General features: G+C 34.9%; 1 protein-coding gene across 1 annotated transcript in view; it reads right to left on the reverse strand.

The window, feature by feature from the left end:
• Positions 1–212: 212 nt before the first annotated feature.
• The window catches only part of PTPRQ (protein tyrosine phosphatase receptor type Q), a gene marked incomplete at both ends in the record, with an annotated part of 196,344 nt that continues 178,301 nt past the window's right edge, over positions 213–18,255 (reverse strand). Inside the window, 7 exons of the mRNA XM_080811864.1 lie at positions 213–250; positions 497–620; positions 6,011–6,146; positions 10,008–10,156; positions 11,011–11,136; positions 11,330–11,464; positions 15,863–15,939. Coding sequence (XP_080667990.1) covers positions 213–250; positions 497–620; positions 6,011–6,146; positions 10,008–10,156; positions 11,011–11,136; positions 11,330–11,464; positions 15,863–15,939 — 785 coding nt within the window. The remainder of the gene's footprint in view (positions 251–496; positions 621–6,010; positions 6,147–10,007; positions 10,157–11,010; positions 11,137–11,329; positions 11,465–15,862; positions 15,940–18,255) is intronic.

Below are 18,255 nucleotides of genomic sequence, written 5' to 3' on the forward strand. Positions count from 1 at the left end.
AAATGTATATTTATTCTGTACAAAAAAATGACTACCCTGAATTATCTATTTCCTAGAATTATTCCTAAAATGTCAATCCATTTAGTAAGGCACAGTAACAGAAACACAGAGATTTCTTTAAGGTTGCACATTTCAATTCAGAAGAGTGAGGGGGAAATTTTGGCCCCTGGGATTTGAAAATGTCTTCCAGTTGTAATCTTTGGTCTGGATATTTACATGGTGGTCTCTTCCCATTCAAGCTCAACATCACCTATAACATAAAGTAACATGTCACAAGAGAGAACTGAAACTACCAGTTCAAAACATTTAAACGTTTCATAGCAAAAATAGAGCACAGATACAGAGGCTCTTACCCTACCTTGAATTAGAGAGAAATAATAAAAATTTGTTATATGCACTAACCAAGCTTCTAAAACATTTTCATCTAAAACATTAAATTTAATTAAATTTATGCTCCTGGTACACTAGCAAATTGGTACATGTTGCCTCTGTTTACCTTCCATGGCATCCAGAGAGTCCATCTTCTGAAGTGCTGAATAGTTAACAAAACAGATGGGCTGATTACTTCCTTTACTTGATAAAAGATCCAGAATGCACTGGTATAAAAAGATATACTGTGCCTAGACACCAAAGAAAGAGTGGTTAAATAAATGGGTGGGGTGGATTTTTTAAAAATTATTTTTTCTTATAAGGGGAGCTATGCTGTTACAGTGAAAAGTAAGGCTGAATTTTAAAATGTTAAATAGCTAAATGAGAAGCACAGAATTTACCATGTATATAAATGATTTTGCACCATTTCAAACCAGGTTTTCTAAATTCCTATGGCTTCTTGTAGCTTTATTTTTTTTTTAATACTTATCATTAAACCCCATGCTAATTGTTCTTGCTTGCTGTGATTATAAAAAGGTGGCAAATTAGGTTATTTAAATCTGTTTATGAATTTCCTTTTTCTTGTTAGGTCTAAATGAGTAATTTTCCTTATAAACAGTTTTCTTGTTAGAATGATTAGAATGGCTATTGGAATGCAGATGATTCATTTGCTTTCACTGTCTGTGAGTGAGCACATTTACACACCATCAGCACATTTAAAATATGTTTGACAATTCTGTTAATCACCTGATATTTGGCCTACTTAATGTCAAGTATCTGGTCTTTATTTGTTAAGTATGAGGCAGTTGATCACTGAAATATCCAAACACCCATGCCCCAGACAAGGACTCCTAACGTTTCATCTGAATGTTTAGGCTAAATTCAGTACCATCTAGGTTCTTTCAGTTTTTTCAGTATAACTCAATAACCTGTTAGCATTTCTGACTTTGGACTTTCCCAAAGTTCTTAAGGTTAAGTCATAGAAAACCACCGTCCTTTTTACAAAGGAAACATAACTGAAGTTAAAGGAACATAATCCAATATTTATACTCTACATATTACCTATTATTTATGTACCTAAGTATATTGACGATTTAAATAGGATGTCCTCTAAGGTGACCATCTTCAGAACTCTATGTTCATATCCATTTTTACTGTATCTCAAAACCTTTTTGGAACGCCTCTACTGAAACTGTCTTCAGAAACTGTTGGTCATTTTTACGAATATCTATTTCTTCATGAATTACAAAATGCTTCCACAAACATCTCCTCAACAGAATGCCAGTTCTGGGAGGATGGAATCCTGTCACATTCACTATTCCATTCCCATTACCTGTAATAGTGCTTGGCATGTAGTAGTTATGTAACAAATGTTTGTTGACTCAGTATCATTTAATTCTCACAACTAGCCAACCTTTACCATTTAAGGAAGGATTTCATTTGGAGAACATTTAGAAGTCACTAGGGATTAAGTTTTGTCAGCGAGTGGGCGATCAAGTTACATGATTCAATTTTGGTAAGAAATGAGGTGTCGTTATACAGTAATGAAAATCCCGTTGAAATTGCTAGTAAAGTACTTCTCAAGGTAGTTCTAAAAAAAAGTGTATTCAAATACATGTCACACGATGAGTAACAACCTTGGCAGAAATATATGGACCCAATATAATTTCTTTAAAAACAAAAATCATTTGAATTGATGCGTTTTGGTAGTTCTTACAAAATCACATTTGAATTTGAAGTCACATTTGATATGTGACGCTTCAGACTGTCCCGATCTCATTTTCTCCAGTGGAAAGAATGATAGGTTTAAACTCTGCCAGCAGGCCAGGCTGATTTCCAAAGGGCAGGACTGTATTTTCCAAGATCCCTCTTGCCATGGTGTGTTATTGCCAAGGAGGCAGTGGAGAGCTCAATTCTAGTTCCTGCCTTAGATAATCATGGTACCTGAAGAATAGAACTTGTCTGATGTTTAGCTTCCTCATCTGGGGGATCATAACACCTATGTTATGATATTTAAAGGACTTACTATATGTAAAGTGCCTGGCAAAAAACTAGGCAGCCTAAGTATATTATCTTTTTTTCTTTTCCTTCTACCCTAAGACTTCACATTAGTAAATTTCTAGGAAAACCAGAGCAGGAAAGGGACTCATCCAGATTAATTATTATTTGATTATTATTTGATATTTGATCCCTAATGACTTCTAAATGTTCTCCAAATGAAATCCTTCCTTAAATGGTAAAGGTTGGCTAGTTGTGAGAATTAAATGATACTGAGTCGAACAAACATTTGTTACATAACTACTACATGCCAAGTACTATTACAGGTAATGGGAATGGAGTAGTGAATGTGACAGGATTCCGCCCTCCCAGAACTGACATTCTGTTGAGGAGATGTTTGTGGGAGCATTTTGTAATTCATGAAGAAATAGATATTCATAACAATGACCAACAGTTTATGAAGACAGTTTCAGTAGAGGACTTATTTGAGAGTCTGATAGCAGCTTAGGATGTTATCTCACTGAGGACTGTTCTCTCAGAACATTCTAGGGGCGGCTATGAACTACTTTTTGGTAGACAGTGAAAGAGCTCCACGGTCTCTGCTGGGTCTGGGCCATGCCCCCAGAGCAGTAGTGGTAATATATTCTGAGGTTCCCACCACCCCGCCCCTGCCCATGGCTACTGTAGTATGTGCTGAGACCTCTTTCTTCATCCAAATGGCAATCACTCCCAAGGGCAACAGAGGAAAGTAAGAAACCACTCTTGTGCGAGGCAATCCTGGTTTGTAAGGGCTGGAGCCAAGGACTGTGGTCATTTTCCTTTTTATCATCAAAGAGAAAAGATGGTAACAAGCAAAACTTCTGGGAAGCAAGTCAGGTGAAAGAGAGCTTCCGAGTAGCAGCTTTTCAGCGAGGAGGGAATCCAGCAGAATTCTGTCAGATAGTTACTGCGCGCTGGGGAGTGACTGTGTGTTTAGTGCTTTAGTACTTTCTCTTACTTAATACTGACCATAAGCATGTGAGCAGTATAACATGGCGATTTTACAAAAGAGAAAAAACTCAAAGCGGCTAATTAAACAAGTCACAGAGCCAGCAATTAATTCAGCAGCAGAGCTGGAATCGTAACTCCATTCTCTGACTTCAAAAGTCATGCTCTTTCCCTCCCCTACCCAAGTGTAGCACATTGCTCGGGCTGGTTAGACAAGCATAATGTAGGAAGTTGAGAGCATATATTGTGTACTAAATTGTGTGAAATTACTAAGAGGCATTCTTGAACACACTGTTTACCGAGTTCAGTTCCACGAAATTATAGAGCTTGGCAAAATAGTTTCAACTTTTATTCCCTGAAGAGTGACTCTAGTTTCTAGAAGGAAACAAGATCCCAATCTGTCCCACCCTCTATCCTATCCAAAAGAGCTAACCAATCTTGGTCAATGTCAAGAACACTGAGTACCTGTGCGCATGTGTAATCTAGGGACACGGAAGGAGAAACATTAGCTTTCTGCTTATTCTTACTGTTAACACAAATAAGAAAGAATTTGGGTTAGCTTTCTGCTTATTCTTACTGTTAACAAAAATAAGAAAGAATTTTGGTTTTAATAATGGTTCATAAATAGTTGGATTGATATTGGAACCCCTATAATTGAGAACAAGCTACCTAATTTGTGGGTCCACTGCAAAATGAAAATGAGAGTGTCCTCCCTCAAAAATTATTAAAGATCTTCAAGACAGTGAGAGCAAACACTAAGCCAGATGCAGTGCCCTTTTGGGTATGGGGCCCTGTGAGATTGTGCAGGCCGTACACCCAGGAAGTCAACCCTGGTCACAAGTTATCTTCCATTTCTGAAGTATCCCAAGGGAAGAGTGATACTTCACTCCTTTGTTCCCCTTCAATATACAGGGGAATGGATATGGATTCTATTACCTAGTTTTACCTAATCATCACAAAATTGCAGTGGCTTAAAAAGATTCCTACAAAGAGACCATGGATTAAAAGTAGTATTTATCATGTGAGCCCAGATGAACGGCAAGGAAATGGCAGGGCTGATGTTCTTTGTGCTTCTAGAATAAACTTATAGCCATTCTATGAGGTAAAAACAACAATGTAAGGAAATCTGACAAAAATCTAGACCACTTTTTTAAAAATTATAAATAATTCAGAATATATATTTAAAATCACTATTGAAACAGAATTATCTCGTGCTAAGGATCATTATCTTAATGATAATATGAAGGCATCACAGTTAGCAAGATTTCAAAATATTGCTTATTTGATTTTTATCTGATGTCTTTGATTTCTCATTTTGTATATATGCATTTTGTAATTTATGTAATTGTTCAATCTACATTTAAAAATAAATATAGATTTATTGGAATTGAATGCTCAAGCATTCTTTCTGAGAGGACTGTGCAATCCACAAAGTTTAAATGTCTCTGGTCTAGAGCAGCATCTTTCTAAGAACATCAGTGTTCCCCTACATGACATTATAGGTTCTGGGGTCAAAAGAGGTTCAAGGATTTCTCAATAATGTAATTTTGGGAAATAATGTTCATAAGGGCTCTGGCTCTGTAACTGTCAATGTACAGTCATATAGAGGCTTTAAGAAATTCTAAGATCAGCTTAACTTCTTTTCAAACTTACTCAGCAAAGAACCTGTTTTCTCACACCTTTAACAACTGTGATGGTGTATGTGTTTTCTAGTAGGTATTGCAGAAAATACTGTTACAGCAGATTTAGATATTTACTGTGAGAAAACTTCCATTTGAAGAGTACAGAAATATCAATCCAAATATACAGAGAAAAATCTTACATATAATAGATAGATAGACTTTGGCTTGAATTCTGGTTCTGAAACATTAATTGTATAATCTTGAAATATCCCTTAAATTCTTTGGATGGAATATCTGCTTCCCTATTTGTAAAGCAAACCCAATAATACCTAGTCTGTTGATTAGTTTTATTGACACTGCTTTACAAATAAAGGATTAAATAAGATAATACATGTAAAGGGTTATTATAGAAGGTGGAACACTCTAGACACCCACTGTAATTTTTGTCTCATTACCATTATACTATGTGATTTTTTTAATGAAGAAAAATCTATATATTTTATAAATGTTTTTGCCTTTAAACCAAAACAATGAAACAAAAAACTCCCAGGGAGTTAGCTAATAAGATGCTATGACAACTCTTTGAGTACTAACATACAAAGGGATAAATATGGACACGTGAAATATATAGAACCCCATAACAGTCAATATTTTAAACTTCTCCCAAATATAACATTTAGCATGTTTATAAAAGAAAATGATTTGATTCATTTCTTAAGCTTCCCAAATTTGCCAAATACTAAGGACATCAATTTTTTTTTTTTTAAGGACATCAATTTTTGAATTGCTTTCTATATGCCTATGCCTATCAGTATAAACAAGCTAGGGTAAGCAGTCAGTAACAACTCTGAGGGGTGACTGCCCCACATGGGATACCCTCCCTAAACCTCTTCCGCTCTAGGGGGTTTATTACGTAGAAAAAGTATCTGCTTTGCAAACAAAGTTTCAAGTCCATGCCCAACCAGACTGCTGCTACTAAGATCCTCCCTTGTAGAAATTGCAGAGCTTAACTGAACACGGTTTAACTGTCTTACCAGGTTCTGTACCATGCACATTCTTTCACTTCTCAGTTCAGCTACTAATCCATATATATCCACAAAATCGTGGTCATTTATATGTTGTGTCAAGTGGTCCAGAGCAATAAAAACTCCAGTTCTTCCAACTCCAGCACTGCGGGAGGAATAAGATTATACAAACATTGTTCATCATGCTGATAGTGATGAAGAAAGGGAACTGTGAACTATGGTAGTAATAAACTCTACACAGGTCCTTTTCTTACTTGGAGGAACTTTTTTTGGAGTGTCTTTAGATTTGTATGTTACTGAGACTGTCTAGATAGATCGAGATGATTAACATTAGCACTCTATCACATGTTTGAGGTTTTGTTTTGTCTGGTTGTTTTTTCCAGTTGAACTTTTCCTCTTCTTTCATATTATAAAGGGTATAGTTGGAGAAGTATAGAGAAGAGTTTTTAAAAAAAATTGTTGAAAATTCTTGGGGTGCCTGGGTGGCTCAGTCAGTTAAGTGTCTGTTTTTGGTTCAAGGTCATGATCCCAGGGTCCTGGTTCTCTGCTCAGCAGGGAGTCTGCTTGCCCCTCTCCTTTTGCCCCTCCCCCCAGTGCTCTCCTTCGCTCACTCTCTCTCTCTCAAATAAATAAATAAAGTCTTTTAAAAAATTGTTGAGAATTCTTAACACCAGAAACTTTGTATTGAACATATTTTTGGTTACCAATAGAAAGGCTAAACATTAAAAACATCCTACTACTTAGCCCTATACCATTTCTCTGTATCTTACTGGTAATCTCTTGTGTGTTCTTTTCACTTTCTTTTCTTAGATTTTTTTTTTTTTACTTCCTATAGATAGTAAAATAGAAAAGCTATTTCCTTTTATTTTTTTATTTTATTTTATTTTTTTAAATATTTTTATTTATTTATTTGACACAGAGAGAGATCACAAGTAGGCAGAGAGGCAGGCAGAGAGAGAGGAGGAAGCAGGCTCCCCGCTGAGCAGAGAGCCCGATGCGGGGCTCGATCCTAGGACCCTGGGACCATGACCCGAGCCGAAGGCAGAGGCCTTAACCCACTGAGCCACCCAGGCGCCCCAAAGCTATTTCCTTTTAAAAAATTAGTTTAATACCCAGGGACAAGTATGTGCTCCATAGAAACTGTGAATTGATAAACTTGACAAGATTTATGCAGAAATTCCCATTAGAAGGACAAGAATCTTGGTATTTAAATGGTTAACCCTAAGAAGTAAATATAAAAAGAACAACAAAAGACGTTTGGCAGGTCACTTGGTCTTATAAATGTTACTTTGAACAACATTAAAATGCCATTTTGTAGGTAAGAAATAGTCGAATCTTAGCAATATCTCATGATTCAACCATGTAAGAAATAATGAGCATTTCAACGTAAATTCGATTATGGCAACACATGCACACATATGTTGAACAGTGGGATCTGTCATGACATCATTCAACATATCTTGAGTGTTAGAGCCTGTCCTAGGCATCTGGGGTACAGCTGTGAACAACAGCACAGAGTCCCTGAACTTATGTAGGCTACTCTCTAGAGGACAGAGAGGGGCAGTGCATAGCTAAGTAAGCATGCATAGAATGTGCCTGGCAGTAAAAAGTGCTATGAAGAAAGATAAATCAGGTTAAGGAGAAGGCATCTCTGATTATGTAATATTTGAAAAGAAACTTGCGTAAGAGAGCCCACAGTTGGGTCTTTGGGAGGGGAGGCCTGTAGCCCAGGGGAGTGGGGGGAAAAGAGATTTGAGCGGCACGGGTTCTATGTGCTTGAAGAAGAGCTGGGAGCCCAGATGGGGAGAGTGCAGTGGGGAGGCGAGAGGGGTGAGGCATCAGCGTGTGTGCTGCAGGGCTGCAGGTGGAACTTGGGAAGAGCAGAGTAAAGGATGACTCCACGGTTTTGGCGCCACACAGAAGGGATCTGCCTGCCCTTTACCAAGAAGCAGGATGAGAAGCAGGAGCGAGTTTGGAGACTGAATCAGGCATTCTGTTTTAGACACATCACATTTTCAGAGTTTTGTGGTCATTTAGGTTGTCACATCGAATTAGCAGTTAAATGTATGTCTGAGTTGAGGTGAGAAGTTGGAGTTAGAATAAAAATTCAGTAGATAGTTTTAAATGATGCTAAAAGAGAATTATTAATATGAGCATGCTTTTTTTCTGAACTCTCTTATCCATTTCAATCACATAGAAGGAGATTCTCTCTCTCTGATTATGGATTGGAGTATAGTGGACACACAGTGTGACAGTAGTTTCAGAGGCACAACATAGTGATTTGACAAGTCTATGCATTTTGCTGTTTATTACAGTGTAGCTACTCTCTGCTCTCTACTCTGAGGCTACAAAGGTGATACTAGGTCCTTTTCTAACAGACTTCCCTGTTAGTGGCCCTGTATGTACAAGATACAGAGAAGCTGAAGGCAGCTACTGTCCATTAAAGGTTTTAATCATCAATGACCCAGCTTAAAAGCAATCATCAACTTTAGAAGAAAACTCTTACACTATTTACACTATATATTATTCTATTGAAAATGTTACGTATAAGAAGGAGAAATGGAATTGGGAGGGTAAAAATGACACTTTAACTTTTTGTTCTATATGCTTTTTAAATCTAAGCATTATTTAGATATTTTATAATTGAATCTAAGCATTTATGTATTACCTTTATAATTTCAAAAAATCCACAATATTCCTGGAAAATATATAATCATTTAAACTACATGGTGAGTTTTTTCCTCTAAATAAGAGTAAAAATTTGGATGGATTGATATTTTCTTATATCTTTAACCACATTAATTATAGTATATATCTTTTGGAAAAATTATCAATTAATTATTAGAATTATTATAATTAATGCATTAATTATTAATGTCACTAAGATACTATTACTTAAATTTTTATTGCAGTAAAGGATACATAACATAAAAATACCATTTTAAGGATTTCTAAGTACACACATCAGTTGGTGTTAAGCACATTCTCAATGCTGTGCAACTGTCACCACCATCCATTTCTAGAACTTTTTCATCATCCCAAATAGACATTCTCATTAAACAACTAAATAGACAATGTACCCATTAAATAACAACCATCCTTCTCTCTCTCCTTTGAGTCCCTGGTAACCACAATTCTACTTTCTGTCTCTATGAATTTACCCATTCTAGATATCTCCTGTAAGCTAAATCATAAAATAGTGTATTATTACCTACTTTTCCTCTAGTTTACAAACCAATTATCGAAGAGACTCAAGTTGAGACTTATTTAAGTTTATTATGTTAGAAAACAATCAAATCCATCTGTTCAGAAAAAACTCTGAATTCTAAACAATCTTGAGTTCTATTTCTTAGAGTGTTAAATACCAATTAAAAGAAAGTGGAGAAAAACTTCAATTTATAGTTATATTCCCTTAAGTATGTCCAAAGATCTAGTCAAAGGAAGACATGTGTGTAGCTAAAATTTGTAAAAATTGTTGTCATACTTGGGTTGGTCACTTAATTTGATCTTTAAATTTTGTTTTCTTTTATTCTTTACAACTCAAATCCAAAATTTTCTTTTATGAAAAAATTTAAATTATGGTAGTAGGCTAATGCCAATTGACATAATAAAGGATCAGATGTTTATCTGTAAAATTCTTAAAATCCTACACACACACACACACACACACCAATGAGGGGCTCCTTTAAAAAAAAAAAAAATTGAAGACTTTCCTTTGAGAGGCATAATTCAGTCAAGAGTTCAAAAAGTTTCCCTTACCAGTAAGATACTTTCCCTTGCTTTTAGACACCTTCACTACTCATTTTGTTTTTGCCATCTAACCTTTTATAAAGTTAAAATTAGATCCATTATGACCAGTAAAACATCTGAAAACTAGAAATTGGAATGAAGCTACGTTAACATTCTGCCAGAAAATAATCAACGGTATCATGAAAAGAAAAGGACCACATTGACTTTAAAGACCATATCTAGTGTTTCATATAGGTTCTGGAAGTATCTTCCTTACCTGCAGTGAACAATCATGGGTGTGGTGTCATGCGCTCTGCTTGCTCGAACCAATTTTACAAAGTGAACTAGAGGGGCACTGTTTTCAGGGACCCCGTGCTCAGGCCAAGCAGTAAAGTTACACTGTCGAACAGTCATGCAATCTCCATGCTAGGTAGCGTGACAGATTAAAGAAGCATGACATGATTATTAAAGTACCATGATGAAGGTTTAAGGCAGCTGACATCCTACCTTTTGAAGGTGATCTTTTAAAAATGACTATTTACCAAACAAAGGAACCTGTTTTTCATGATTTCCTGCAAGACAGATCTTCTATGATTGTTACAATAAAGCAAGTTGCCTTCCAGTATGAATGGAAAGAGTAAAAAAGCTTGCAAACAGATGATAATAGAGTGTTTATATTCAAATGTAGTGTAATATTAGCACAAGAATAGGAGATTTTAAAATAATTTCGATCCAAAATTAAATAAACACATTCACCTATTATTCAAAACACAAGTATTGAGTGTCTGATAATGTCAGAAAGTATAAAGATCCTTGTGCCGTTTTCTGTCTGTATAGGCATTGATAGGAACTGGGAAAGTTGGGATCCCATAGTCTATCTTCAGTATCAGTTCTGGATTAAATAGAAAATCAAATTATTAAAATGAAGAGATGACTGATTAGGGGAATTCCTGTTTTAAGGAATTAAAAATTTTTCACTTTATTGTTTCTTCATCAAAGAAAAACCTAATGATCTATTATTTCCTTCTTTTTTTTTTCTCTTGTCTACCTAAGAATTTGATGTTCATTGGTTAATAAAAACTTTAACCATAAGATTTGGAATTAAACACAGTGACCTAGATACTGAAGTCAGTTATCAAAAATTTCTGTTTAGAAAATAAGAGGAAAGCACTGTTGAATATAGAGATATTGTAGCAAGGGACAGTTCTAGAAATTAATTTTACTTTTAGACAGAGCACTGATATCTACTATTGTGTTCCCCTCCCCTCCCTTTGTTTTACCCTTTCAATTTTCAGATCCCTGATGGTCCAATCTATTTGTACATCCTCCATTAGCTTTGTAATCACTATATCTCCAAAGACGGTAACTGGTTTGTTGTCCTCTGGCCAATACTGATGGCATCTGATCTGCATTCAGAGAAAATCACCAGTCATAAGAACCATTGTTATATGGATCCATATATCACAGTTATTGCTACTAAGTTAAAACAGCCTTATAGATGTCCAGGTTATTGATGACTCACAGTATTAGCAGAAATTGTCACATATATTAAGACAATTGTAAAATAACATCTTGTGAACAGATTTTCAAATAACTTACCCTCCCTTTTTCAAAACACTGTGTTAGCATTACTAATGTTTTCGCTCTGGTTTCCCATACCATTCTCCAAAAATCCCCAACTGTTCCTGGTAATGGACCTTGAGTGGCAATAAATTCATTTGGACATAAGTAGCCCTAGAAGGATATAATTACAATATTAAATCAACATTTATATATATATATTTTTTTAGTTTTTGAGCAATAGATAAAATACACTAATTGTAAAATATCTAATAGAATGTGGAATTCACCCACAATATCACTATCCAGAGTGAAGTGCCATTAACATTTTGGTCAATTTCTTTACAGTATTAAAATATGTACATTTCTCCATTGAAATAATATTTATGAGTTCCTACTGTGTGCCAAGCACTGTCCTAGGAACTGGGGATTCATCACGGACAAAAAGCACTAAAATTCCCATTCTTAGTTATTTTATATTCTCTATATTTATACAAATAAATATACTGATATTTGTTTTATATTATCTACTTATTACATATTAGGGGAGATAGACATTAAGTCCATTAATAAGTCTGTTAAATAAGCAAATTACATAGAACCTTTAAAAGAGGTAAGTGTTATGAGAGAGGGTTTTCAGAAAATTTGATGTTCAGAAAAGACTCACTGATGACATCTAAGGAAAGACTTAAAGAAGTAAGGGAGTAAGCTCTGCAGGAATTGGGGCCCAGTGTTCCTGGTAGAAAGTCAAGTGTAACAACATTAAAGAAAAAAAAATGTGCCCAGAATATTCTATGAACACTAAATAGCTAGAGTGGAGTAAATGAGGAGGGGACAGTTATAGAAGATAACAGAAGAAAGAACAGAGGAGGGAGGATAAGGATGCTTTAGGTCCTAGCAGGTAATTACAAGACTTTGGTTTTCACTCAGGATGATCTAGAAAGCTGTTGGAAGGTTTTGAACATATAGAGTGTATGGTTTAACAGTTTTACTCTGGTTTCTGAGAAAAGACCAGCGTATATGGGTTAAAAGGTGAAAGGAGAATAGCTAGAAGGTTATTGCAATGATACAACTAAGGGGTTAGTTAGGGTGGTAACAGGAGGGATGGTGAGAAGTGAGAGGATCTGGATATGCTTTGAAGACAGAGTCAATAGAATTTGCTGATGGACAGGATATTGGGTATAAAAATCAGTAAAAATTTTAAAGGAAGGTTGGGAAGACTGGGATATACGGTTTGAAGGGAAAATTAGGAATTCATTACAGAACCATTAAACTTGAAATCCTTGTTAGATATTCAAGTGGGAATATTATGAAGGCTATTGGGTATTTGAGTTTGGAATTCAAGAAGAAATCCAAACTGGAGACATAAATTTGAAAGTAATCATCACATAGATCTCAGTTAAAGCACACGGTTAGATAAAATTATCAAGGAAACGAATTCGGAAAGAAAGAGTAAATTCAAGGATTGGGCTCTAGATAATTCAAGTGTTTGGTGGTGGAGGAGAAAACAGAAAACCAATGACACTGAGACCAAAGAGTCAGAGCTGTAGATGGAAAATTGAGAGAATGATGTTCTGGATGCCAGAAGAAGAAAGTGTTTCAAGGATGAGGACAATTAACAGGAATCAATTTATAAAATGTTTCTCCCGGTCATCTGCATTTCCCTTTCTCAGGGACTAAATGTCCTTTGGCACTATAATATCCTATCAACGTGGGAACAACTCTGATGTTTCTGATGTTATTACAGCTCCTTTGCATCATGGCCTTTAATCTTTAATTTCTAATTACGGTAAAAATCTCTCAGGTTAAAGTAATATCAGGCATAGGGTGTGGTGCCTTTCTCTTGTTCTATTATAATGTTTTCATTGTAAATTCTCTTGAAAACCTTTCTAAACTCATTTGTAAAGTTAGTGGTTGTTTACAGGGATGCAGCATATCTTTTCCCTCCCTACCTCTCTCCCATAGTTCTTCCATCATCAAACTGTTCCAAGCTCCCTGTGAGTCCTAGCTATGGGAGCGTAATTCTTAAGGACAGCTGAGGGCAGAGAGGTAAAGTTAAATTAACCTAGTTACAGACCCTGACCTGGAGTCTCCCAATCTTAAAGGATATCCTCAGATGTACTTATAGTATATCATTTCTCCCTTTTCCTCTCCCAGACTTGAGTTCTTTTGCTTTTCCATCTGAAGACTAGTTATTCTGTTTTCTTCCCTACCTCCCATTATGGTTCTCCTCCCTTTTTCCTCTAGCACTGGGACATATAGGAATCCGGAATCCATTTGTAGATGGCCTCTGTCTTTTGCTCCTGGAACAAGTGTTCATGAACTTTCAGATAGAGCTGTCATGGAACAAAACTGGGGAGGTGGAGGGAATTGATCCACCCGACCTTTCTTTCTGAGAAGTTTTCACTCTTTCTGAAGGAAGATTGCCTGAATTTGGGGATGGCAAAGTAAGGGCCATTATGGTATCATGGTTTTTCTATTTCCATCTATTTCTGGAATTCCAAGCAAAGGAGATTTACCTAAAGGCTAAGAGCAGCAATATCCTTCCACTCCAATTCTGAAATCTGCCTTAATCTACATTAAGATGTTTTCCATCCGGGCCTGCTTCCCGTGCAGCTCAGTAATGATTACGCATATCATTACGTATGGGTCATAGTGACTTTGTTGTAAGATTTATTATATTACAACATCACTTGATTATAGCAGGATATATATATTCAGAATCCTTAGTTTTATTGCTCACCCTACATTATCATCTTCTTATAGCTGCTTCCTGACAACCTGTAATATTTAAAGGGAGCACTGGGTGTTCATGAATATTCCTTTTTTTATGTAAATCTGTTTGGTTTAGTTACACCTACTAAAACTGTCACTTTCCTTTCTAATCATATTCATACCTTATACTGTCACCCTATATCTGGTTGAACATTAGAGAATGTGAGTTATTCTTTTGTACCTACTTATTAGTGAATAAAAATGGTACAAACAAGAGATACAACCATTTGTCCTTGCCCTGTTCTGTAGTATCACAAAACATATGATCACTAGCACATTGATTAAATTTAAATGCATATATGCAACATTCTGTAAATCAAAGTAAAACTTCAACATAGTATGGAGTTTGGGCTGTAATGAAAATTAGTAAGCACAAGATTTCACCAAAATCTTTAGAGATGAATTATATTTTCAAGGGAATCAATCATTTGAAAAATGACTAAAATATGTCACCACAGTAGAAAACGTGTGTGGTTTTTCAAAACGGATTTAAAGTTCTTGCATAAAAATAGGCTGGAATTCAAAGGATGCTTTAACTCCTACAAACACTCCCTCATTTCCCCTATTAAAAAATCTCAAATTCTCTCTTTATGTATTCCTTTCACAAAAAGACTCAATATATGATTGAAGTTTCGGAGTCATTACCAACCAATAAAGAATTTAGAATGAAAATTTCCCCCTTAACAGGGTTTCAAGGGAACGGGACACAGAACAAGTTATGTTAATGGGAAAGAATAGAGCAACACAGAAGCAGAGTCCCAGTGGGACTACAGGGCAGGCCTGGGAGTGACCCATGAAGAAGAAAAAAACACAAGACTGTGGACACTAGAGGAAACCCTCAAGTGTCTGTAGGGTCACCGAAATAAGGTTGGCTAACTTTGCCAATTTTAGAATTGAACCCAGTGGGTGAAAATATAAGGGGGAATATCTTGTTTTTATAAAAACAACCATATATTGGAGCTGTTCAGAGGTAGAATCTTCTGGCTTAGGAGAAAGTAGGTGAATTAATTGCCAAGAGAGGCTAACATCTAATTATCAGGATTTTTTCAGAAACAGGTCTGAGGCAAATGGTTGAATTTAATAACCGCAAGGTCAAGGACAATTCCATGTGTCTACCCTGGTGCAGGTCTTGGGTACATTTCAAGTTTCTATGTACCTGTGATAGTGATGAGCCCCGAGAGCATAAGAGAGCCATGAAAGAGAGGGAGAGAGAGAGATCCCTAAAATACTTTGGTGTCATTCAATTTTTATTCCAATACAGCAAGCATTTATTATCTGTGATGTGCCAATTAGTACATTAGGCATGTCACAATTCATCTCATGTTGGTTCATTTATGTTTTTTAAGCAGCTATAATGGAGTGCACATTCTGCAGGTAACTGAGGATCAAAGAAGAACATGACATTGTAGTCTCCTTGAAGGACTGAAAATCTAGATGGCAAAAAGAGCATAAAATTTTTATATTGTATGGACATAACTGTATTTGACTTTTTCTTTATAAGAGAGATTGACAGACGTTATTGCATACAAAGAATATACTGGCAAACATTAAATAGGAAAGGCCTAGGGATATGTAGCTTGAAGTTATGTATCTGTCACTTGGTAAATTGAAATCTCTATTAGGAGCCCCCATTTCTGCATCTATAAGATGGGGGTACCTAGTGTTATTGTAAGGAATTTTATGCACATAAATGCATAGAGTTTATAATAAATTTCTTATTTAAAATAGTTGGAAGAGTAATATAATCAAAGTATTCATGTTTTATAAGAATATAAAGCAAAAAAAATAGCAACTTACAGAAACATAGCTGGCATTAATATAATCTGATCCTGGAATACTAGCATCAGCTATCAGCTTCACTCTGTTATTATTATCTAGAGGAAAATATAAGACAGTAATGCTAATTCATTGTTTAAATTGCCACTACTTGATTTTACTATAAAAGTAATACAAAGAAATTCATGATGTAACATTGAACATTACAGATGGTAGTAAAATTAAAATAGAAGTTCCCTCTCATCCCATATTTCCACTACCCAGATACAATGACTATTAATATGTTCTTGTATATATTTCTAGAATCTATACAATTTCACAAAAATTAAGTGATAGACATGGAGTGATAGACATTCTTTTCTGCAATTTTTTTCATTTACCTGTATATATTGTATATATATCTTGTATATATTTCTAGAATCTATACAATTTCACAAAAATTAAGTGATAGACATGGAGTGATAGACATTCTTTTCTGCAATTTTTTTCATTTACCTGTATCTTTCCATATATTCATAAACAAAAATATCTAGGTCATTATTTTAAACAGCCATATCATATTTCATTGTTCAGATATAACATACTAATTTAACTCTTATGATGATTTCAACTCACCTCATTTTGTTATTGTAAAATGATAAGTAAATATAACTAAATTTTTTGCCTATATGTTGTGGTGTATTTGTAGAATACATTACGAGCAGTAAAATTCCCAAATACTGTCATGCATTTCAAATTTTGAAAGATATTGCCAAATTGTTCTCTAAATATATCAATTTATACTCTGAATAAAAGTGTTTGAAAGTGTTTGAACAATTCTGTTTCCTTTTACTTTCTACTACAAGATATTGTTAAACATTTTAGTTTATGATTATTTTGATAGATACAAGTTGATGTCTCATAATATTTATTCTTATTTCCTTAAATATAAAGGCAATTCAGCTGAGCTTCTTTGCTTGTGTATTGGCCATCTTAAATACCATTTTCATTAATGGTCATTTCATAATATACTATTTTTCTACTTAAAAAATATTTTATACAAAGATATATCATGTTACATATTTAATACACACTACATGTATTGAAATATTCTTCTCATTTTTTGACCCTATCCATCAATGTACCTAGCTATCTTGCCATACATAAAATGTACATTTTTTAATAATCAAAATTCAAATCATTTTTCCTCATAGCATCATGATGGCTTCTTGTGTTATTTCACACAAATGTGTCTTTCACACCAATATTATTATTTTTACAAATCTTCCATTCATATTTTCTCCTAGAACTTTAATGGTTTTTCTGCTTTTAACTATTTCAATCTTTGATCCATTGGGACTTATTATTATTTTTTATGGAAGTAGGTAAAATCTATCTTCTATTGTTTGTTTCTTTGTTGCCATTTGGAGCAACGAAGTCCCAGTTTGTTAACATTTCATCATTTCCCCCTTATTCAAAATACCACTCTTATTATACACAAGATTGCTCCATGCATTTCTAAGACTATTTCTGGACTATTTATTCACTTCCATTAATTTCTCTGTCCATCCTTTCTTTAATACCAAACTTTTAATTATTATTCTTTAGACTATTTTAAGATCTGATAACATTAGATGTCCCCAATCATTATTTTTCTTCGAAAAAGGGGTTCAAATTATTTTTTTTTGAGGATTTTTACCAAGTTGGTATATGGGTATCTCAATTGGAATGTCCAATACTAATTTTATCTAGGCATGGAAATCCTACAAAATACCTATTATACATAATTATTTTGATTTTTTTTTTTAATCTCATTGGGAAGGCATTCAGTAGTGGAGGAAAATGGGTGAATGGTGGGTTTGAATTCCAGAATTCAAATGAATGGCCATTCATTTAGAGCCATTCAAATATGAATGGCTTTAGGTGAATTTCTTAACTTCTCTGCTCCTTCACTACCTCACCTATAATATGTAGTTATAAAATTTATTTTGTAGAATCCTCTTGAAGAAAACGTACATGAAAGCTTATGGAACTTATAAAGCTGAATAGGACTTGATTAAACTTAAGCACATGTTACTTTTTAAAGGACTTTCCTGTATTGTTAGTGATTCAAATGACCTGCCTGATATGCTTCGAGATGGGGAATGTTTAAGCAAATTTATGCAAATGATTTATGTCCCAAAGACTTTGAATTTGCTATGACCTAACTATTTTAATGACATTGTGGCTAGTCCTGTAACTTAGGAAGGGAAGCCATCAGGTTTCTGTTCATGCGATATGCCTGCTTGTAACTATATGAGTCAACAGCAAGCTAAAACTTTTCTTCGTGGTGTTGGAACATTTCTGAAGGTCATAATGTCCTGTCAAACAGAGATTTGGAAATCTCTTCTGCAAGCATTTGCTGCTAATTCTAGTATCTTAAAGCCCTGTAAGCT

This window comes from Martes martes, assembly GCF_963455335.1.
Source record: "Martes martes genome assembly, chromosome: 8".
In the NCBI taxonomy this organism is placed as follows: domain Eukaryota; kingdom Metazoa; phylum Chordata; class Mammalia; order Carnivora; family Mustelidae; genus Martes; species Martes martes.